Here is a 23631-nt window from a genome sequence, read left to right on the forward strand (position 1 = left end):
GGCGTCCCGAGCCGGGCCGTTCCGCCGCTCCTTGCGCTCGGACCCGCGCGGAGCAGAACCGCTCCGACCCCGCGCCCCCTCCCGCTTCCCGCCCGTCGGCGCCGGAGGCGCCGGAAGTGGCCGCGCCCTTTCCGGTTCGTAAGTTTTGGCGCGCTGAGCGCAGCTCGGCGCCGTGGCGGCCGTGCCGGGCCGCCATGTCCCGCACCGAGCCGCTACCCGAGCCCGAGCTCGGCGCCGCCATCGAGCGGCTGTGCCGGGAGCTCAACCTGGACGCGGGCAGCGCGGCCGAGGCGCTCCGCGACTTCACGGCGCTGCGCGGCACCTACAGCCTGGAGGTGGGCGGTGGGGCCGGGCGGCGGGGCCGCGCCGTGCCGAGCTGCCCCGGCCCCACGAGCGGCGTTGCCTTGCAGGGGGACGCGCAGCACTGGCTGGCCTGCGCTCTGTACGCCGCGTGCCGCCGCAGCGTGCTGCCCACCGTGGGGAGCGGCCTGATGGAGGGCAACTGCGTGTCGCTGACCCGGATCCTGCGCTCCGCCAGGCTCAGGTGCGCCGCTCGGCCCGCACGGGGCAGCGCTGAGACAGAACGGCGGTTAAAGCCGGTGATAACACGAAGGTTTCTTTGTCTTTTTTTCTTTCTTTTTTTTTTCCTCTTCCCTTTTAAGTTTGATTCAGTTCTTTAGCAAAATGAAGAAGTGGATGGACATGTCGAATGTGCCACAGGAGTTCCGGGAGCGGGTGGAAAGGCTGGAGAGGAACTTCGAGGTGTCCACTGTCATCTTCAGGAAGTTTGAACCGATATTTTTGGATATCTTTCAAAACCCTAACGAGGAAACTTCGAAACCCCAACGGAGCAGGAAGCAGAGGTACTGGGGAGCTCTCGTGTGGCTTTACAACGGTTTTACAAATAAAGAGAGCGGTAGTTGTGCTTTAAAAAACAAGGCCGAGTTCTGAAGTGACTGAGCAGACGTGCAGGGATGCTCAGTGCAGGCATAGGCAGTGGCTGAGACCAGGCTACTGTCCCTCCTTGCACTCCTCACAGTGCTGCATCAGTGGACTCCAGTGAGCGGCTGCTTTATGTGAATGCCAGGTGAGCGCCGGCCCTTTTGTGGGAGCAAACTGCAGCCAATGTGCTCATCTGTATGACAGGCAGCGACTGGTGCTGTCGTCTTCCTGATGCACGGAGCACTTCTTAATTAAAGGGCTTCATCCTTGTTCTGCATTGACTGCATGGCTGTCCCTGGTAGCTCTAGTGAGGATATGACCTTCAGCAGAGGAAGCTGAGCTGGCTCAGTGCTGGGGGTTTCTGCAGCCTCAATTTGGTCTGGATGTGAGGGGGTAATTTAAAGTAACCCACTCTGGTGTGGCTCCTTATGCAGATATGGGAAGGGAGCTGCTGCTGCAACCAGTTTTGCTGAGCCTGTATGAGGAGAAATGTCCGTGCACTGTGTTCATGTACCTTCATCAGAGCAGCATTCACTAACGTGAGCACGCAGCTTCTCTGTCGGGTGGTTTTGGTTCATCTCTACTTCTAGAGTATTCACCAGAAGAGCTGCAGCTGAGTTGTAGTTGCATATTTTGAAAGGGTGTGCGATGCTTTAGTAAAACGTTTAGGAGAAAGGTGCACTGCAATTGACAGAGCCCTCAGCAGTCTGCTACATGCAGCTCTGTGAGACTCCTGTCACAATTGCAACATCACCAAGGTAGTGCCTGGGGCACCGACCACAAGCAGCTGTTGGCTCAGAGCAGTCGGTGACTGTGCAAAAAGCTGTGCAGAGCAGTCCAGGAGGCTGCAGTGAGAGCTGCTCTGTGTGCCACCAGCTTACGGCGTGCCTCTGTGTGCCCTTGTGGTGTGATGGCTCCGACTGTTGCTTTGAGCAGAAGGAAACTCTTGCTAAGCAGTGCGCTTCAGCTTCCTGGAAGCAGAGACTGACTCCTGCCCCTCTTGTTGACAGGCGGGTGCTGTGTGGTGTTAAGGATCTCTTCAACTTCTGCTGGACCCTGTTTGTGTACACTAAGGGTAGGCTTGCGTTCTGCAGCCGTGTGTTTCTCATGCATTCTGAGTTATGAACTTCTGTTGCCTGACGTGATGTGCTGTCTCTTCAAGGTAATTTCCGTATGATTGGGGACGATTTAGTAAATTCCTATCATCTGCTTCTGTGCTGCTTGGACCTGGTTTTTGCAAATGCCATTTTGTGCCCAAATCGAAGAGATTTGCTAAATCCATCATTTAAAGGTACGGTGGGGGTAGGCTGTTCAAAATGAAATACGCTTTGTTCCTTTGGTTATTCTTTTTTTCGGTAAAGTTGAAGGTTGTCATTTGCTTTTCCCTCTCCTTCCCATTCCCAGGCTTACCAGCAGACTTCCATGCATCAGAGATGAAAGCCTCAGAGGACCCTCCGTGCATCATTGCCACGCTGTGTGAGCTGCACGATGGGCTTCTCGTGGAAGCGAAAGGAATAAAGGAGCACTACTTCAAGCCGTACATTTCGAAGCTGTTCGATAGGAAGGTGCATATTACTATGTGGGGGACGTGTGGTAGTGTTTGTACAGATGGTCTTGTCTTGAGCATTGAAATCCTGCATGTGCTGGAGGAAAGCGCCCTGGTGGGTGTGTGGACTCGTGTTGGTTCAGGTTGCTCTGCATTTCAGCGGGAGCAGAACTGAGCTCTCCCTTCTAACGATGCATGCTGTAGGGCCCCCTCTGTTTTGGCTCTTTATGTCAGTGAAAGATCCTTACTTTCTTGGCAGTATGGAAGCTGCACTGTAGGTGATCAGCTTTTTTAATGAAAAATGTTATCTTGTGGAACAGCTGTCATGATTGCCTGGGTCCCAGTGTGTGTCTGGGGTAAACACAGTGCTTTGAATGAGGAGTTGGGGTCACAGATGGAAAAACTGTGCTGTGTGGGTTTGCTCCTGGAGAACTTCTCCAAGCTCCATAGAGATGTCTGTAGTCATCAGACTAGGAAGCAGGTTGCTTCCTCCCTGCCGGGGCGCAGAGCTGACAGCACTGCTCCTGAGCTGTGCGTTCACCACAGCTTGGATGAGCTGAGCTTTGGCCTGGCCTGCGCCTCTTACCAACAGCATTGTGCTGCTCTGGTCTGGGCAAAAGGACAAGTCTGGTTGTGCTCATTGTGCTTTTGGCAAGGACCGTCTTGCTGTCACGTTGGTAGAGATGGAATGGTTTTGATTGATGATGTAAGATGTTTCTGCTTTTTTTTGTTCTTAGATCTTAAAAGGAGAATGTCTGTTGGATCTTTGCAATTTTACAGAAAATAAGTAAGTGACAGTGTGCGTTTTTAATCTTGGACTTGGGTTTCTTTCTTGAGTATGGGTCTTTGAATGCTAAATCCCATGTTTTCCGTATCTTACTGTATCTCACTGCTTCTGGTGATTTGAGAAGCAATGCTGTTCCTTGCCGAAATGCTTCCTGGGTCTGAGATACCTCCAATATCAGAGGGTGAGCTACAGTTTCTTCCTTAATGTCAGGTCACAGAAAGGTGCTAAGGCTCTGGAGCAGGATGCCCAGGGCAGGGCTGCGCTCTGCATCCCTACAGCTATTGCAGACGTGTGGATGTGGTTTAGTGCTGGCTGATGGCTGAACTTGATCTTTAGGATCTTTTCCAGCATAGATTACTCTGTGTTGTTCTGGCAGCTCTTAACCTGTGTGTAGTCTGAGCAAGTCCAAGCTCTAAAACTCATGAATGTGTTACTATGCATACCTCAATATTTGCATGTGAATAGGGAAGTATTTAGGATTGTTTCTTAGTCTCCAGATAAGTGCACACATTTGTGAGTGCAATGGGAGAGCTCAAAAGAAAAAGGAGCAACAATTGCAAAACCACAAGAAAAGAGGAGGGAGGCAAACGGAGCTGTTTTGGGAACTTCTAACATTTAATTCTCAAAAGTAATTTAGATGAAAAGATGAGTCGCAGCTGCTTTGTTCTGGATCCCACAAGGCTTTTTCCTCTTCCACAAGCAGCTAATAGTTCAGTTCTGCAAGGGGAGGTTTTAGCTGTGCTGTCTGCGTGAGCAGAGACTGCCCTGCTGCAACGTGCGGAGCATTCAGATGAAGAAGTGCTGCTCTGCTCCCTATGGAGCAGTGAGCTGCACTGGTATCCCTGCTCAACGACTAATGGTGGTAGTGGTTACTGCCACTCAAATGAGGCTCCCTGTTCTTGACTGAATGACACCTGAGGAAACCTGCCTGTGTCTTTGCCCAAACAGGAGGTTCTGCAGCCTTTGTCAGGTTAAATGTTCCTCTTCCACACGCAGGTTAGCTGGAATCAAGGAGCCAAAGGAGCTGTTCAGTATCATGTCAGTGGTGATTCGAGGAGACTGAAGCTTCAGTTCCCTTCCTCTGTGCCATTGAGGGAAGATGCCACTGAGTGCCAGGCAGCCAAAGTAGAGCTCAGACTTAACACAGCCCCTGCTGCTCTGCTTGGGCAGAGCTTTAACTTCTGATGGGCTCTTTCAGTACTGTTTGTCTGAGGTGGAAGCACGTTTTCTCCCTGTGCGAGCCCAGTGACTTCTTTTCAGGAGAAGTTTTCTGTTCAGTGAGTGGAACATATTGAAGTCCAACTCATTCATGTTCCTCGTGACAAAGAGATCAGGATTTGCTGGGAAATAGTTAAGCAGCAGCAGGAAGACACAACTCCACCTGATGTTAACAAAGCTCAGTCAGTCTGCACTTGTTTTGATTTGGGAATTTCTGTCAGCATTTTATATCCTGCACTTAGACTTCCACTGCCCCAGGAGCTCCATTCACATCTGGATTCTCGTCCTTGTGAAGGACTTGCCCTGTATCTGTATTTCACAGGTGGCTCCAAGCTCTGTTCCAAAAAACCAAAATGCTGTCCAGCCCACTGCATGGGCACAGTGCTTTCAATTCAGAACTCACCCTGTGCAGTCATCAGACTTTTCTGAATACCGACACTGGTATAGTAGATCTCTTTCCATTCCCTGCCCAGAGTGGTTCCATTTTCTTTACACATTGCTATGAGATTTTATGTCAGTTCACTTTACAGCACAGAAGGGAATGGGTACAGGAATGGAAGCGGGGAAAGGGCTGTGGCAGCCTTGGAGTGCATCACCGAGTGCCTCGTGGTCCCACGTTCCGTGTGTACCTACCAGGTTTTCAAGACCTTTGGGAGATTTTCTTCTAGTGTGTGGAACTAATTTAATGCTAATTGCCATCTAAGAAAGGCAGTTCTTTTTTCTACTTCCTCAGGAAAGTGTAAGGGAAATGTAATAATTCTGAAGATGTCTGTGTTGGTGAATGTCATTTGAAGCAAATGCATCCTAGTTTGGCAGGTTTCAACCTAAGATCCCAACATTTCTGGATCAGCTGATGGGAAAATTGTTCAGAAAAGCCAGATTCCGTGTATGTATATATTGTGTGTGTGAAGCAATTCAGCTGTGGATCCTGATGCCTTGATTTCAGCACTGTCTGAGATTAATGCACTGCGTGGGCATCCCTGCCTATGGCAGGTGGCTTAGAACACGGTGATCTTTATGGTCCGTTCCAGGCTGGATGCAGCTCTGGGCAGCCAGGTCTGGTGGTTGGTGACCCTGCACATGGCAGGGGGTTGAAACTAGGTAGTCATTGTGGTCCTTTTTAGCCCAGGCTGTTCTGTGATTCTGTAGCTCCATGAAGCACTGGCGGGTGAAGAGCAGGCCATGCAGTGTGCTGCCGTGGGAGGCTTGGAGCTGAAGGCAGCCAAGCAGGGCTGTGAGCAGGCTGCTCACGCAGAGGAGCTCCATGTAGAAGCACTGCTGCTACTGAGAGCGTGAGGAGCGTTGAGTTTGTGCTGGCTTCACTTCTGTGTTTGTTCAGCAGTTTAACCTTTGCTGTAAAACTTTGGCTTCTCTTCCAGCAAAGCACTGAATAAAGAGTACGAGGAGTATGTTCTAACAGTGGGGGACTTTGATGAGAGAGTTTTCCTAGGAGCGGATGCTGAGGAAGAAATTGGCACTCCGCGGAAGTTTCCTGCAGATTTGCAAGTGGGGAAAACAGCAGCGAGAGCTCACGTGGAGTGTCACCTTCAGCAGCACTTCGAAAAGGTGACTCATGTAACGTTTTCGGGGGGACTGCTCCTTCCTTTGGAGTCCAGTTTTCTCATCGTATGCACTTTGAATCCCTGAGATGACTTGGAAAAGCTGCATCCCTTGAATGGTTTGCTGGGAGGAAGGAGGTGAATGTCACTCACAGGCTTAGTCGGGCAGCCTTGCTAAGAGAAATTGTGGTGTTGTCTTTGCTAATGCAGGAAACAACTGCTCCTTGAGCAGGGTGGGAGCACTTCTGTAGATGAACTGGTGTTATTTTGTCCAGGAAAAAGTGCAGGTAGTTAAGACCTCCATATATGGACATAGAGTTATTTCATGCTGCTTGCCCAGTAAGAATACCATGAAACCTTTACACTGGATTAATTTGTGTTTTCCTGTGATTCTTTCTGATGACAGGAAAAGTCAACCTATTCTATGAAAAATAGCTTTCAAGACACAAAACCAAAGCCTGACTCCTCTGCTTTGGTTACAAACTGCAGCTATAAGCAAAGTCAGCATTTCGCTGTGTTTAACAACGTGAACTGTATCAAATGAAGGGGGTGTATGGGAAGATACCCAATTAACAGCTTTCAAACTTGGATAAGAGGATTGTATGTATTTATGGAGCCCAGCATTGGGAAAAGGAACTAATTTTCCACAAGTCCTAAGAGCACAGACCTGGCAGCCTTCTTTGGCAGCATTTTAGTTGTGTTATTTTAAACTTAGATGTGATTTTGCAGGAGATGCTGTTTCTGCACCACTTCTGTTGGCTTTTTTTATTGATTATCCATCTCTCTCTCAGAAGAGGTCATTTGCACCTTCAACTCCTCTGACTGGAAGAAGATACCTACGAGAAAAGGAAGCTGTCATCACTCCCGTTGCTTCAGCCACACAAAGCGTGAGTCGGCTGCAGAACATTGTGGCTGGGTTGAAAAATGCCCCTAGTGACCTGCTTCTGGCTGTTTTTGAGTAAGTACATCCACTGCAGCTGTTCTCTAACAAATGCAGGCTCATCTTTTTGTGACTGGGGCTGCTTTCTTTCTCAGATTGCACTTTCTTGTTTGGTGCAGTGTATTTTTTTTTTTTTGCTTGTGTTTTTCTATTATTTCCAGTTAATGGGTCTTGATATCAAGTAGAACATTGTTTTTTAAATGGTCCGTACTTCTGGAGGAGAGCTGGACCCCCCATCCCTGAGGGGGCACCATCTTCATTCGTCCCTTTCAGCAGCTGTATGATATTGGAAATCCTATTCAGTTTTTGCTGAAGGCAGCCCCAGGCCTTCCTCACCACCATTTCTGGGAGCAGCACTCTGTTCTGCAGATCAGCTTTGGCCTCCTGGATGCACGTCTGTGTGCTGACTGCAGTGACACGTGCTCAGAAACGTTGGTGTGTAAGCAGATAAATGCACACAGTGCAGCAGTAAAAGGTGGACCAGTGTTGCTTCATAGCAAGTAAAAATTTAATAATGCCTAATCATAGAGCTGTTGGGCAGTTGTCTGACTGTGAATCTTGCTGAATAGTGGTGTATGGGCTCTGGATTTTTTATTTATTACTATTTTTAGTGATAATGGGAACTTAGTATTAGCACTTAATATCTGACATGTAAAAGTAGTGTTTTGTAGCAATCTTCATGAATAGATGAAGATAGTAATTCTAGTTCTCATCTTTGGAATTGTGTCTGTTTTGAAGGTCCTTCTAACAGATGTTCTTAGAAGTTGGGATTACAAATGCTTGGAAGGATGCGTTTCCGTTTGACAGGTGTTGTGTGGAAATCCAATGTTATTTCCGTCATCCTCTTAAAGTGCCTCTGTAATCTCTCGTGAAAAACGTGTTCATTCAAGTAATAACCTGTCAATAGCTGTAAATATTGAAACTTAGATGAGCATTGAGAAAAGCCTCTGATAATAAATGTGTTGAAGGCTTTTCTCATCCTGAACACGAGTTCTGCAGAGGCTGGGATATGCTTTGGCTGACTGGGAGGAGTAGAAGAACAGTGGTTTTGATTCTAGAATGGTCCATGCTTCTGAATGTTCTCTCTTTCAGATATAAATCCCTTGTAAGAGTAACTTTTAATCAATTAGAAGGCTTTGTTTGAGGAACCCATCGTTGCAGCGCTGGCTTTTCACCATAACTCAGTATCTGCGTTTGCTACCAGTCCTGAGCCACTGTCCTCTGAGTATGGAGGCATTCAGAAAGGCATCTCCCAATGTAGAGCTTCTCTGGGTGCTTTTCCCAGCAGTGTCTGTGGGGGTTCATCAGTGCCCTTCTGCCTTGCTTTTGTTTTTTGAAAGCTCTCACGCCTTGCTCCTGCTGATGCATTTTTTTCTCCTGATTGTGCTCTCAATTTCTCTTATGTTGGCTGTGAAATCTGTACAGCAGGAGAGAAACAATCTTTCCATGCGATGTTTCCCGTGATTTATGATGTTGGGGTTACTGTCTAACAGAGCTCAGGAAAACCAGCGCTGTTTGTTTGTTTGCACGGGATCAGGACACTTACTTACATGGCCAAGGCTTGCTTCCTGTGTTCTCCTGCAGGTCTTGTGCACGCAGCCCTGCAGAAAGCATCATGAACAGAGTGAGAGAAATCGGGGAGACGTTCTGTCACAGCTACACGCAGCCGACAGACGAACTGCCAGGATCTCACATAGGTAGGAAGGTGAAATGCTGGGATGTTCCAGAACGTAACGCTCAGCCTGTCCCAATGCGTGGGGGACTCTTTAGCAATCAGCACTCCCAATCAGAAAAGTATTGCTGTTGACACTATGATGAATAGTATCTTATTACAGAATTAAAAGAAAGTTAAGTTCAAATGAGATAACAGGAGAGTGCTGAAACTTTAGAGATTTTAACAAAAATTGATACTTGTATTCCTAAAGATGAAGGAAGTGGAATACGACTAGGAAATGCATTGCAACTGTTTCCAAGTGACTTCAGTATAAACATTAATAATCCTCTCCAGTATTTCCAGTGTGCTGCTCTTGTGACTAGCATGTATCAGAGGATGCTGTGTTCGTTTGCAGGATGCGTATATATGTGCTGTGCTTTGTTAGAGGAGCCCTAGTATGGGTCAGTGCAGGCTGAGGCCGTTCGTGGAAACAGCACAGGGCTTCATCAGCGTTGGTTTTAAATTTCAGATTTTGCTGTAAACAGATTAAAACTGGCAGAGATATTGTACTATAAGATCTTGGAGACTATAATGGTACAAGAAATGCGAAGACTGCATGGGAAGGACATGACTGTAAGTAAAGAACCTGCAAAAGAGAACACTTCATAAATCCTCTGTGGGGGGATATGTTCAGATGGTTCCAGTACAGATCAGTCTGCAGACAGCAACCCATGTGTATCATTGATGTTACACGCATCCCATGCGTTTCTCTTTTAAGTGTAATCTGACTACTTTTGAAAACTGTAGAGATCTGCCATTATTACATGAATTATATCCTAGCAGTAATTATACTCTTTGTAGTAATTATTTTAAGGGATCATCCCATCTTTTCCCACCCTAAGAAGTTGTTGTTTTGGAGGCTCTGTGAGCGTGGGGTTTCTTAGAATAATACTGAGGTGCCTGTGATTGTGCCTGCAGGGCTTTTCACATACCTGTGCCTCCATTTCCACAAGCTCAGGTCATTGGCGTCTTCTCTCATCCCTTAAGGCTCTCTTGGAACAAGATGTGTTTCACCGCTCCCTCATGGCGTGCTGCTTGGAGGTCGTGCTTTTTGCCTACAGCTCTCCTCGCACCTTTCCCTGGATAATCGAAGTGCTTGACCTAAGGCCATTCTATTTTTATAAGGTAAAGACATACTGCCTGAATCTGCACTGAAAGTGGCACGTTACTGGACTGGCAGTCTGAGGCTGGTGCTCTCCTAGTAGTCATGTAGGAGAGAAACAGATGTTAACGTGTGCCTTGGCTATCCTAAATTCTGCCTGTCCGTAACGTTACCTGAGATGTGTAATGTTTGAGTTGAAGCTGAAACTTAAAGCAAGTAAACCTTTTTGTAATGGTTCTTCACTGTAACTTGCTATTAATAAACTTCTAGTTCTTTTCATGTGCCCAGCTGAATCTGATGCACCTGCTCATGTCTGCCTGGCTGTAACACAGCATGTGCTTTGTGCATCCCTTCTGTATATGCTCAGTGTGAGAAGGGGCCTGAAGGCACCCTGCAAGCAGTTATTCTCTGCTAACAGGATGCTTGCTGTCTATTTCCAGATCCCCTTTGGCAAAGGGAGTAAAAAAAAAAAGGCAATTAATTCGTACTTTTAAAAGGAAATAAAGGAATGTGTTTGGGCTTGATACATCTATTTCATGTATATCTGTGTGCTTGTATGGACGCAGGACAGCACAGCTGCACTGAAATGCAGAAGTAGGATGTTGAATAGAGGCACAGAGGCCTTCTGTTGAGGTGTGACGTAAGATGAAAAATCAGAAAGCCAAGCCACCAGAGGAAGGGCGGCATTCAGGGCAGAGTGTTTGGGGAATCTGCTTCTGTGGGTGCCTTGGTGGAAGCTGGGTTGCTCAGGGGAGTCAGAAAGGGCTGGGGAGGGTTCAAGGGTGAGGGGGAAGCTGGAACATTCCACCTTGAAGGGAAGTTGGGAACACAGTCCTGAAATGAATAATGGTTTGGTCGCATTACGCAGGAGTTGTTTGACTTTGCTTTCATGTGAGTGCCTTCTTGCTGTTAGGTAATTGAAGTACTGATTCGGTCTGAAGAAGGACTTTCCAGAGACATGGTGAAGCACCTCAACAGCATCGAGGAGCAAATCCTTGAGAGCCTTGCCTGGACTCGGGACTCAGCACTCTGGACTGCTCTCCAGGCTTCAGGAAACAGGGTTCCCACCTGCGAGGAGGTATGTTATCTGTTTTCCTCTACTGAAAAATTATCTTCTTACTGCTGCTTTGTACAGAACACTGTTCGAATGGAACAGTTTATGCAGAAAAAAAATATTAAAGATTTGGGACAAAGGAAAGCTATTTGTTATCTTACACTGGTATTTCTTGTTTCTCAGGTAATATTTCCCAATAATTTTGAAGCAAACAATGGAGGAAGTGGGCTTGGGCATTTGCCTATGATGCCAATATCTCCTATAGTTCATCCTCGAGTAAAAGAGGTTCGGACAGATCTTGGCGGGAGTTCAAGACGGGGTACGTTCAGAGTTCCTCATATATGTTGGATGTGTGATTTTATTTATTCAGTTCTAGTCCCAGTTGATCAAGAAGTCAAACCCTTGTGTCTTTTACTAGCAGCAGTCATTGTTCATCACGCTTCCTGTGTGAAGTGGAGCAGGACGTGCCTTTATGTAGGTGCAGGGTTACCTGACTTGTAGGATGAGTTGTCATCTGGTAGCTTTGCAGTCTCTGTGGGGGTTGTGGGGATTTTTGTTATTGGGGCTGTTTGTTCTTTGGGGTTTTGTTGTTGTTGCTGTCAGTGAATTGGACTGGATTTTTGGTTCCTTTCCTTCAAGTATAACCTTTTCTTTGCAGTGTCCAGCATTTTTAGTAGATCTGTTTCATTCTTACCATAATAATCCTTCAGACCACGGTCTCTCTGCATGCTGTCCTACTGGCTCAGTGATGGTTGCCACTGTCACTCCTTGTTATTACATATTGAGATGACAAAACTGCATTTAGTCCTCTTCATACTGACCTTGCTTTTGCAGGATGGGAGGATGATAATTTATCTGCAGTATTCTTTTCCTCTGAAGAACTGCCTTGCTCTTCCCAGGCATCATGTAAAACATCCTTAAGGGTGAGGATGAAGGGTTAGTGGCAGCACTGCTGTTGCTTTTTCCCACTTCACTGGTCAGGATGAGCTGCTTTCACTCTTCCACTGTATCCCATACAAGAGTCCATAAGTTCTTGCTCGTGGTGCTGTGATGATGTTGTGTTGTGTGTTCATCTGGCAAATCATGGTACAAAACTGTTTGTTTTTTTTTTATTTTTTAACTACTCAAGTTAGGGAAGTGATGTATTAATGGTTACTGCAGGTGTTATGGTGAGTGGTTCAGTAGAAGGGAGATGGTACCAGGTTCTCACACACCTCTGTCCATCTATAAGATACCAAGTGTTCTTCCTATCTTCCCATGGAAGACAGTGGGGATTGGAAATGTTTGTTTGCTCCTGGCACCCAGCAGACCATCCTGGCAGAGGGAGAAATGAGGTGTCCATTGGTTTCTCCTTGCTGGTTAGCCAGAAAGCTTCTGCACCATGAGGAGTGTTCTTTCCACAAGCAGCACTGGTAGCTTGGTTGCTCCTGTCTTTCCTGTTGCTATCATATGAAACCAAACTGTCTGGGGTAACTACAGAATAATAAAAATCAGTTGAAGGTCTGTAGGTCTCTATTCATATTGCCAAGAAACAGCGAGCTGTGAGATCACTTCTTAACCAGAATTGATGCATTTCGATCTGTTGTTATCTTTTGCCTCTTCTTGTGCTGCAGAGAAATATTCCCGTTCAGCTGCTCCACTGAAGATTGTTTTTCTCTTTTGCTCACCAGACACTCAGCCATTGTCACCAATCTCTGTACATGAGCGCTACAGCTCCCCTACAGCAGGAAGTGCCAAGAGGAGACTCTTTGGAGATGACAGCCCCAAAGAGATGCAGATGGAAAAGATTTTAACAGAGGGAACTAAGTTGACAATTGCTCCAGCATCAAGCATTGCTGCTGAAAATGTGTCCATCTCTCCTGGGCAGACGGTACTGACTGTGACAACAGCAACGGTAGCAGGAAAAGCAGGACAGAAAGTTACTATTCCACTGCATGGTATGAGTTCTTTCTGGTTTTCTTCCACGTGAGATGCTGTGCTTACCCTTAAGATCTGGCTAGCTGGACCACACGTCTTGTATCTACTTTTCCTTTTTTAAGAGAGCACTAACAAAGCAAAGAAGCAAACACAACACCAGAACTTAAGCTTTTGTGCTAACATCTCATTCTGTGCTTTAATGTGATGTCTGACAAGAGTTCCAAGGATTCCACCTGGCAAAGTTGTGGAGTTCTTCCTTCTAGTTAAATCTCATCACAGGTTAAGCATTGGTTTGTTTCTCAACTCTAACAATGTGATCTAAAAAGATTCTGATATTACTGAATAAGGGCTGTGTATAGACATTGAGCAAAGTAGTGGAGGGTTGCATTTATTTTTTGGGGGGTTGGCTTTTTTATTTTACTGGAACTAATGCTTGACTTCTTAGGATTTCTTAGGATGATATATGAGAAATGAGGTTTTGTAGCCTTTCTGAATTGCAAAATCTGTGTCTTCATATAGGAAGAGAAAATGAAAAAATCACTGCTTTTCATGTTTAAACAGACATGCATTAAGAGAACTTGACAATTACAGAAACTACGTGGACTGCATGTAGTCAGATTACAAAATAGTGTCAGAAAATGAACACCAGTGCCCATCACTCCCAGAAGAGTGATAGGCTGACTACAGAGATTGCAATTTCATGTAAACCTCGTACTTTGAAGATAGTTTCAGAAGTGATTATTCGCAACCATACTCTTCATTTAAGCATTACCAGAAATGTACTTTTCTATTATTTGTGAAGACTCGGTCTTCCCAGTGCCCAATACAGAAGGAAGAAATATCTTCTGTGTGAAATATTTGTGAAAGAGTGCAGGATTTACAGTTCTGCAGTGCGTTGTCGTGGCTGCTAACAGTTTGTTTCCTGGGTGCTTGTGTCATCTCCAGGTATCGCAAATGAGCTGGGTGGGATCACACTGATACCCATCTCAATGAATCTAGGTCAGGCACCTAAAATAGAGGCTCAGGATCCCTGCCAGCCCCAGGTGCATCAGGATCAAGAAGGGCATCTCTCATCAGGAAACAAACCAAAGAGAACAGGATCCTTGGCGCTGTTCTACAGGAAGGTGAGCGGTGACAGGAAGGTGTGACTTACCTCTGCAGCTGTGCTGAAGCGCCATGCAGTACGTTACCTGTCAGTCTTCATGTGCCTTGCCTTTGGCTTGAAGAATTCTCCTATTGCTGGGAGAAGGGAAAAGCTATTGTAGAGAATTCAGTAACCCCGTTCACTTTCTGCCCTGTGCTATCATTACATTGTTTCGTTGGGGTTTTTTTTGTTTTTAATTCAGCAGCTTCTGTAGGAGACATTACCAGTTTGTAATTCTCTTGTTATTGCCTCTCACGTTTGCAGAAGTTAGATGCATCAAAAATGAGATTGCCCTTCTGTGTTTTGGTCATTCAGAACTGCTGTGTTTTGGATCCTGTACCAGGAGATTCTCTTGTTGGCATTTTTGAGATCTCCCCAGTACTGCGGATCTTTCTTGCGCATGGCCTCAGAAATCAGGGCTGCTATCTCAAAGCTTCTAGAAAGGAGGAATTTCTTGAAAAGAGTAAAGGAGTAAAAGGAGTAAGTTAAGAACCTACTTTTTTTAGGACAGGGAGATTTATTCTTTCTGAAGATGTTCTCAGAGATTTTCTCCTTTATATCCTAAACCGGAGAGGGATGGATTTGAAGGTTGGACTGTTTGGTGGATGAAGAACTGATTGGATCAGCATAGCCAAGGGTTGATTGCATCCCACTGTAGCGAGTGAGTGATATAATAGAAAAAGGAATGGAAGATTTTCAATCAGGTTTCCTATAAGCACCCAGCATTTGCACAGAGTTGACAATTGAGCATTTGAAGACATTCTTGTGGGCAGAAGGAGAAAACTCTGAGGAAGCAAAGTATTGAAAGATCAAACAGCTGCACTTGGCTTTCACTTCTGCAGGATAGCTTAAGCTCAGTTGGCTCCATTCATTGCTGTGTGTCTTTCTCTTGTAGGTTTACCACCTGGCCAGCGTGCGCCTGCGTGACCTGTGTTTGAAGTTGGATGTGTCCAATGACTTGCGCAGGAAGATCTGGACGTGCTTTGAGTTCACGTTGGTTCACTGTGCTGATCTAATGAAGGACAGGCATTTGGACCAGCTTCTCCTCTGTGCCTTTTATATCATGGCAAAGGTAACATATGGGCTTAAGGAATTAGAGTTTTATTTCAGATGAAAGTGTACATTGGATGGCTGGAAGACCGAGTCCTGTGTAGCAGAGAGCAATTCTGACGTGAAAGAAAACCAAAATAGTATGTGTGTGTATGTACCTGTGTGGTGGTTTGTTGAGTATTTCCTCACTTTCTACTTAGAAAAGTTGAGACATGTAGTTTTCAAATTCACAAATACATCTTCTAATGGAATAATGCTTCATTTTTAATTTTTAGTATTACTGGAAGAAAAGTTGGAGGAGGGATAATGTCTAACAGGCAACAAATAGCTTTACTATCAGAAATAAAAAAAAAGAATGCTTGAACATGGAAACGTGTGGTTTTGTTCATATTCCCATCAGCATATTAATGCTCATGAAAGATCTGTGTACAAGGATGCTAATTGAGTACACTGCACCTGAGCAGCCCTGTCTTTCTGTTTGCACTCTGCCTTCAACAGCCTTTTCTTTTCCAGGTCACCAAAGAGGAAAGAACTTTTCAGGATATAATGAAAAGTTACAGGAATCAGCCACAAGCAAACAGCCACGTGAGTAAATGATGGCTCCTTTTCTTTGTATAAATGTTGGACAGAGGTGGCCTTCAGATTATTCTGGTGATAATGGAAAAGTCAGCTTCATTGCTCTCTTCATTCTTACTCACTTACTCAGATGGATTTCACCTCATAGGATCACCAAGGTTGGAAAAAGCTTCCACGACCATCCAGTCCAACCATCACCTCCCACCAGTGCTTCCCACTGACCCCCGTCCCTCACCACAACATCTGAACGTTTCTTGAATGGCACCAGGGACAGTGACTCCCCACCTCCCTGACAGCCTATTCCAGCACCTCATCTTCTGTCTTTTCTGTTTTCCTTGACAACAATGTTTTTTCCTCTCCTCTGTGTCCTGTAGGTTTATAGGAGTGTTTTGTTAAGGAACACTTCTGCCAGTGTCCCTTTGGAGAGAAATGCGAACCAAGACGTACAGATGACAGAAGGTAAGTAAGGCCATTTTTTTGAAATGTGTTTGCATGCTTTTATGAAGCTGAGCTGTCAAGTGATAAAGAGAAAGGAAATGAGTTTTAGAGCTTTAAACATAATGAAGAAAAATAAGTATATTTCTGAAAAATAAACTGTTTTATCAACTGCCCTCCTGCATTAGAGAGAGAAAACATTCTTCCCAGTTGGAACAAATGTTTACTTTTGTTTGTTTGTTTTTTGGTGGGTTTGTTTGTTTGTTTTTTGTTTTTTTTTTTAAGGAAAAAAACCAACAGGTTCAGCATCCTGTCCAGCAGCTGCCTGCACGTTGCTGATGGATTCGTGCCTCCTTTATCTTGTACCAACTCCTGTTTTTTTAACAACTTTTGACAACTTTGTGTTGTAACACAAGGCAGACGTGCTAAAGAATTACAGACACCAACTGAAGGAAGGTTTTTTTTTTTTATGTTTTCTTTCATACTGCACTGATAACAAGAGGCTTTCTTTTGTGATCTTGTTTTGCTTGGTCAGTAGCATGGAGAGTGAAACAGGATGTTGTGCTCAGTAAAGGCCTGACTTGAGCAGGCAAGAGATCACGTCAACTTGCTGTGCAGCTGCAGCTTTTTTCACTGAAGTACCACAGAATTCTTGAGATGGGGTCATGGCATCCGTGCAGTAGGTGTGAGTAGAGGAAGAGGCTATTTTTTTTGCCAGCTGACAACTAGGAAGTTTCACAGAAGCTAAAAGCTGCACGTTGTCAGACTGCTTAAAGCATTGTTGCAAGTTTGAATAGCATGTAGCTGAGTGTTGGAAAGGTGAAGGTTCTGAGTACCTTTAGCATTGTTCAGCACCCTGGCTAATTTCATTATTACTGTGCTGGGATTGTATAGCAGTCCATAAAAGATGAACCAAAAAAATAAGCTTTTTACTACTCCTTTTAAAAATAAAGAAAAGGGATCAATACTGCTTTACTTCCTACTCCTAAGCTGGAAATAGCTGTAGCACAGATCTGCATTATCCACTTCAGTCACCATCCACTGGTCTGCTGGCAGCGATTCATAACTCCTCCTGATGTTCATAACCACCTACAGTGCATCTTTGAGGTGTGTTTCATGAGTTCATCTTACTGACTGGTCAGCTCATGAAGGAGCTCTTGTCAGTTGGACATCTCAAATTTAAATCTGAAGAAGTCAATTTAACACCGCATTCTAAAATCTGAAGCTTTCTCTTGTAATCAGACTCATCTGTGAAGAGTGGAAATTCCTTGGGAAGATCAGCAGAGGAGAACTGCACTGAGCTGGGAACAGAGGAGAGAGGAGATCTCATTAAATTTTACAATGCGGTCTATGTAGGAAGAGTAAAATCTTTTGCACTGAAGTACAATGTCACAAACCAGGATCATGTAGTAAGTAAAATATATTGGAGCTTTGCTTTAAGAATCAGACGCTGGTTTATTCTGTGTCAGGTTTTTGTTTTGTATTTACCTGGCATGGTTACAGAAGTCACAAAGTGATGCTTCTTGTAATGTTTGCAGCCCTTCAGGAGCTGTGCTGCTCAGTTACAATGGAGATAACAGCCTTAGAAGGATGCTGAGGGGCACTGCTGTGGAAAATGGGGCTGGCTTTTCTCTCTGTAAACTTCCCTTCTGTAGATAAAGCTGCAATGAGGGACAGCATCATGGGCAGTACAGAGGGAGAAATAAGACTGGGAGTTTTCAGAGTCGGGAAGGAAGCTTGTTAGCACCAGCAGGAAGAGTACAAGAGACAGATCTGCTGGCACTTAATCCGCTAACACGAGGCTGCCACAGCCCAAGTGCACCAACATTTGGCCTCAAGAAACTGGGGTGTGAGAGTGTGATTAAGCAGCGTGGAGAATTGAAACTGAAATTCAGTTCAGTTTCCTGGTAGGAAGCATTCTTATGTGCCAGGCCTGTGAGTCAGGCAGAGTGTTTTTGTGGTTTAACACTTGAGGGACAGGCAAAAGTAAATGCATTGTAATCTTCATTTCCAGTAAGTGCATTACCCATCACTTCAATAGCAGTTGCTGAAAAGCAGGTATGAGCTGAAGGGGAGAATGCTGCTCTGACAGACTGTTCAGCTGCAGCTGCTCCAGGGAGCCCAGTGGCACAGGGAAGTGCTGGTAGAGATGTCTAAAGTAAAAGCAGAAAGCAAACCAACCCAGTTTACAACCCCATTTTCAGTTTCTTTAGATAGCAGTGCTCATTTGCTCTTGTGGCTGTGTTGACACATCTGTAAAATACATAGGTTGCTCCAAAAGCAGTGCCTCCTGTTATTACTGTGGACACTGCAGCAGATACAAAGAGCACAAGAACACTGTTGGACAGAGCAGATCCTACAACACACCGTTGTTCAAAATGTTCACCACTGTTGGCTGTGCACGTTCACAAGTGATGAACCTGAGCCTGCATGCTGCACTCGTGGGGGGAATACTTGCAGGGGCAGAGGTGGCCTGCTGTCAGCACTGCTGGAACACACCACCCGCCTCTCGCTGCGCTCACATCCACTGCTGGTCTCCATAGATGTTCACAAGCATTGATGAATGTCACTGGAGGCCATTTTTTTCCACACGGAGGAATTCAGTCCCCCCTGTTGGCTCCATGTGCGCTCCCATGTCACACGCTGTTATGTCAGACAGTTCCATATGGCGGCAAAATGGAATGGGAGATCAGTGGGAAGGTTCCACCCATCTGCCTCTGACATCATGGGCCAACATCATAAAACAGGAGGCGTTACTTTTGGAGCTGCCTTCGTGCATTTGTTCTGTGGATTCTTGCTTGGTTGTCACACTGCTACAGGATAAAATGTTCTGCAGAAAACCCAGAAGTGTGGCTGCATTGCCTTTTTGTGAAGTTATTGCTGTCTGGTAGCTCCTGATTCATCTCCTGGGCGTTGGTCCTCTTTCAGATGGAAGCCCCCCCCTTGTCTCCGTTCCCCAGCATTAAGCAGCAGCCGGTGTCTCCTCGGCGGATCTCTCAGCAGCACTCTGTTTATGTCTCGCCTCACAAGAACAGTGCCTGCCTGACGCCTCGAACTGCGCTCCTGTACAAATTCAATGGGAGCCCTTCCAAGGTAAAAATGAAAGGGTTGGAAGAGGTTGATCTGGGAGAGGATGAATTCATCTCACCGCTGGAACGTGCTCTATGTCGGTGGGAATCCACTGAGCCTCGCTTTGCGGGGAGGGGTGGAGTTCTTTTGGAGAGTTCTTCACTCGCCCAGCAGAGAGGTTCAAAATAATAACTTCTTTAGTTCTCAGCTAATTGAGAACCAAATCGGGTTTGAAATGAAGTCATAGTAACTCGTGTTACTTTGTTCTTAAATTGTCGTTCACAGAGTTTGAAGGATATCAACAACATGATAAAACAAGGTGAACACAGGAGTAAGAAACGAGCAATAACGATTGATGGCGACACTGAGCCCCCTATGAAGCGACTCTGCCAGGAAAATGATGATGTTCTACTGAAGCGCCTTCAGGATGTTGTCAGTGAAAGAGCAAATCACTAAAGCTGTCCGTTTTCTGCGGGATCTCAGCTATCTTGAGCAGGTCGATACAGCAATAGTGCTATTACTTCCTTACAAGATGTGGTATATGCAGACAGCTGCCTAGTTTGGTTAACGTTGAACCTCTGACTTCCACAGGATGCAGGAAGCAAGAGTTTGGTAGTAAGAAATGGAGCATGGAAGGTGGTTTTATTCCCAGAGAACATACTGTACTGTAAGTTACTCTCTTTGAGCCGTTTTAGGAAAAGAGTGATCTGCAGAAAGCTGTGGTGGATGTTGTTGAGCCTAATCTAGCGCATTTCAGTTCTGAGTGTAACTCAGCTTCTGGTAACCATTTTATTTTTGGAATTAAAACGGTAAGGAAATGAGTGAAGTCGGTTACGTTTCTCAAGCTTGCGTACTTGAGGTAGAAACTTTGAAAGTGCCTTATTTCTAAAATAATGTGGAGTAACTGAAGAGGAGAACAGACTGATTCAGTCTCAGAAAGAGTGGAACAGTTCTGAAGTGTGTGACTCTACGTCCTGTGCCATTATCTCCTGTCAGAGCTTCAGCAAAAGCGTATGTTGCAACATGGATCAGAGCGTAGAACGTGAATCAGGAAGCAGATGCAGCAGTTTAAATTGGACACCGGCAACTGGAAAAGCACAGAGATACCTTTCTGAATAAGTCTGAATTACCCTTCTCCTGAGCCAGTGAGCACTGCTGTGGGAGATGCTCCTTTCCAATGGGCAGCTTGGTTGCTGCCTGGCTGTAGAAGCTGTGGATAGGAATCGCAGCTTAACTGCAAAGACCTACAAGTTGGTTACAGTTGGAAAGAGAGCTTGGGCTTCACCTGCCTTACAGCTGTTGAAATGTGGAAATTCATTTAACACAATATGTAACTCTACATTTTAAGATCTTACTCTCTTGTTGTGTAGTATCTACACTGAAAGTAAACCCATCGGATAAGGTATGTTTGTATATATGACTTTTATAGCTTCTAAAGGATTGCTTTCATTGGAAATGTGTACGTTCTTATTTCTTATAACGAAAATTGTTGTTAACACTGAGGGATTTTATAGGATTTACTTTACCAAAACTGAAAAAGTCAAGTTTACTGTAAGTCAGTATTTTGGTCTTATTTCTTAATTGCATTTGAAGTTAGAGCCGTACAGAAACTTCTCAGCACTGTACTGTGTGTGTGTGTGTGTGTGTGTGTGTGACGCTGGAAAAAATAACAGTTCCGTAGCATTTGTGCTAAGGGCTCTGTTCACTTTGTTTGCTTTGTTTAGTACATGCTGCCAGATCTGCTGTGCTGTGCTTACAGGAAGAAAGCTTGTGTGATCTCACGCATCTGGCCAGCAGCCATGGAAGGAGAGAGTGTGTACATGGGTGTGTGCAGGGACCCTACTCAGCAAGGATAGGATGTTTACAAACCAGTTCATTTGGGTCTTTAACTACTTTGATTTTTGACTTCCAAAAAAAAGGTGCTCATTTCTGAAAGGTGTGACTGTGGGGTAATGGACACAGATGCACAGAATGCAGATTCTTCGGTTCCTTTAATTTTATCCAATTTGAATATTTGTCTTCAGATGGTGAGACAAAATGTACAATAGAAACAAACTTTGTCTTGATCCACTCGTCTCTGCAGTTACAACCACATTCCCTTCAATGCATAACCCAGGCCCTAGAAGCCTCCTGCATTGTAGGGGAAATTAGGAATCCTGACTGAGCCTTACCTGCAGGATCACTGCAGCCCTTATGGGTGATGAATATAACCTCAGGCTTACCAGGGTTACATTCTTCAGCAGTATGGCATGGTAAGGACGAAGCTGATTCAGTCGGGATGTAGATCCCTGGAAGATCGCTGATGATCCCTTGGGTTGGAGGGGGCCTCAGGGATCCTCAAGCTCCATCCCCCACCATCTCTTCCTACCACATGTACGCCTCCTGCACTCCTGCAGCCTTCTCTGGAACGGCAGAGAGCTGATGGTGCTAAGATCCTCACTGGTGTCATTAAGCACAGTGTTTTTTCATTAGAAAAATGGATGTACTACAACTGGATGCAGTTCAGATTTTTCACCTGTGTAGGTGACAACATGAAAAACGTTTTTGGACTTGTGGAACAGCTGAAGCAATGTATGTGAAACTTTTCTAATGATTTAAAGTGCCTTCACATGTAAATATGTATTTTATAATAAAAGTATTTTAACCTCTGTTTTGTGTGGTCATTCATTAAATCTGCATCTAAAGTCTGCATCTCCTGTAATATCAAAGACCTTCATTTTTGTACCTCCTCACATTTCCTCTCTATCTTTTTCAGTTTGAATTTATCTTTTATCTACCTGAAGTTTCCTCCTGAGATTTCTCTGGTGTTTGTGCTGCAGTCAGATGTGGTTTCTGGGAGGAGACTGAGAAATGCTCCTGCTGAAGTAAGCAAAGAAATGCTGGGCAGGGGCGCCCCTGCCCAGCTGAGCACTTGAATGCTGCGGGCTCCTGGCTCTTGGGCTCCAGCTGTGCAGCCACGTGGGCAGTGCTGGACAGCCCTCATCCCACAGGTTAAGTGCGTTGAACGTGTTCAGGTTTTTACTGGCTGGCTTTATGGTGGTTTTCTTCCTGTGAACGTACACAAAGTTGGTACCAGCTCAGTGCTCAGGGCTTGTTGAATTTTGCCCATGCAGCTACTGAAGGAAAAAGTGGGCCAGTGTGCTAATGTAAGTAGTACTGAAATCTTGGCACCAGAGCTTCAGAGTCAAAAATTAGTTCCAAAAGACAAATTACAATGGAGATAACAGCCTTAGAAGGATGCTGAGGGGCACTGCTGTGGAAAATGGGGCTGGCTTTTCTCTCTGTAAACTTCCCTTCTGTAGATAAAGCTGCAATGAGGGGACAGCATCACGGGCAGTACAGAGGGAGAAATAAGACTGGGAGTTTTCAGAGTCGGGAAGAAAGCTTGTTAGCACCAGCAGGAAGAGTACAAGAGACAGATCTGCTGGCACTTAATCCGCTAACACGAGGCTGCCACAGCCCAAGTGCACCAACATTTGGCCTCAAGAAACTGGGGTGTGAGAGTGTGATTAAACAGCGTGGAGAATTGAAACTGAAATTCAGTTCAGTTTCCTGGTAGGAAGCATTCTTATGTGCCAGGCCTGTGAGTCAGGCAGAGTGTTTTTGTGGTTTAACACTTGAGGGACAGGCAAAAGTAAATGCATTGTAATCTTCATTTCCAGTAAGTGCATTACCCATCACTTCAATAGCAGCTGCTGAAAAGCAGGTATGAGCTGAAGGGGAGAATGCTGCTCTGACAGACTGTTGAGCTACAGCTGCTCCAGGGAGCCCAGTGGCACAGGGAAGTGCTGGTAGAGATGTCTAAAGTAAAAGCATAAAGCAAACCAACCCCTGCAGCAAAATAAATCTGCCCTCCTGGCTCCCACCAGCTGCCTTGCTCTTTATTTCTGCAAACGCCCACCAGGCCCCCCTGGGGCTGTGCATTAACTCGATTCTCACCACCGCCACCAGCCTGCACCAGGCTGCAGTCAGAACCTGGGTGCACAGAAGGGAAGGGAGGTGGTTTTGTCTGCATCTATCACATGTAAACAAGCAGAAATGGTTTCTGTGTCTTTCCTGTTTCTCTCTGCACTTCTCCCATTAACGCTGTGCTGCTCAGGCCAACGCCCCTGGCACTGCCTTTGCTTTCTTCCCTTCCTAGTAGAGAGTGACACTGGTAACCCCTGGGCCTGTTGCTTTGTGTCCATCTGATTTTGGCACATCAGCAGGCTTTGCATTGATTCCAGAAGGTTATCTGGCTGCTTCATGGCCCAGAGGCCACAAGATCTCTCATTTGTTTCTTCTTCTGAGCCAGTTCCGTTTTTCTGATAGGGATGAGTTGCTCCTCCTCAGTAAGATCTCAGTTCCGAGCACTGCCCCGCTCAGCAGGGAGGTCTGGGGGCTGAAGGACAGCTTGGAACAACCGAGCAGCATGGAAAGGCTCAGCCAGGCGCTGAGCACTGCGTGTGCTTTCCTGGCAAAACTGTTTAAGTGAGAAAACTGTGTTTGTTAACAGAAGCAAACTGCTATAGCATTACAATGGCTCTGCTGCTCCACAGAGAGACCTTGCAAAGAGCCTAGGAAGAGTTTGTTTGTTTA

The 23631-nt window shown here is 45.6% G+C and overlaps 1 protein-coding gene across 3 annotated transcripts; it reads left to right on the forward strand.

Annotated features, from left to right (window-relative positions):
- Window positions 1-140: 140 nt before the first annotated feature.
- Window positions 141-21701, forward strand: RBL1 (RB transcriptional corepressor like 1). Of its 3 annotated transcripts, none has more exons than XM_052683749.1 (22): window positions 144-335; window positions 411-544; window positions 663-863; window positions 1953-2017; window positions 2105-2233; window positions 2347-2507; window positions 3226-3275; window positions 5873-6059; window positions 6844-7010; window positions 8577-8689; window positions 9176-9279; window positions 9694-9831; window positions 10722-10886; window positions 11046-11181; window positions 12533-12799; window positions 13725-13903; window positions 14819-14995; window positions 15487-15558; window positions 15924-16008; window positions 17227-17393; window positions 18913-19077; window positions 19339-21701. In XM_052683749.1, the coding sequence occupies exons 1-22, from the start codon at window positions 195-197 to the stop codon at window positions 19507-19509; spliced, it is 3174 nt and encodes a 1057-aa protein (XP_052539709.1). In that variant the 5' UTR covers window positions 144-194; the 3' UTR covers window positions 19510-21701. The 3 variants fall into 3 exon arrangements, with proteins under 3 accessions (XP_052539711.1, XP_052539709.1, XP_052539710.1); XM_052683750.1 differs by having other exon boundaries at window positions 6847-7010; XM_052683751.1 differs by lacking the exons at window positions 15924-16008; window positions 17227-17393; window positions 18913-19077; window positions 19339-21701 and adding an exon at window positions 15680-15917 and having other exon boundaries at window positions 141-335.
- The last annotated feature ends 1930 nt before the right edge of the window (window positions 21702-23631 follow it).

Source organism: Tympanuchus pallidicinctus, unplaced genomic scaffold, assembly GCF_026119805.1.
Source record: "Tympanuchus pallidicinctus isolate F22 unplaced genomic scaffold, pur_lepc_1.0 scaffold20, whole genome shotgun sequence".
Lineage (NCBI taxonomy): Eukaryota > Metazoa > Chordata > Aves > Galliformes > Phasianidae > Tympanuchus > Tympanuchus pallidicinctus.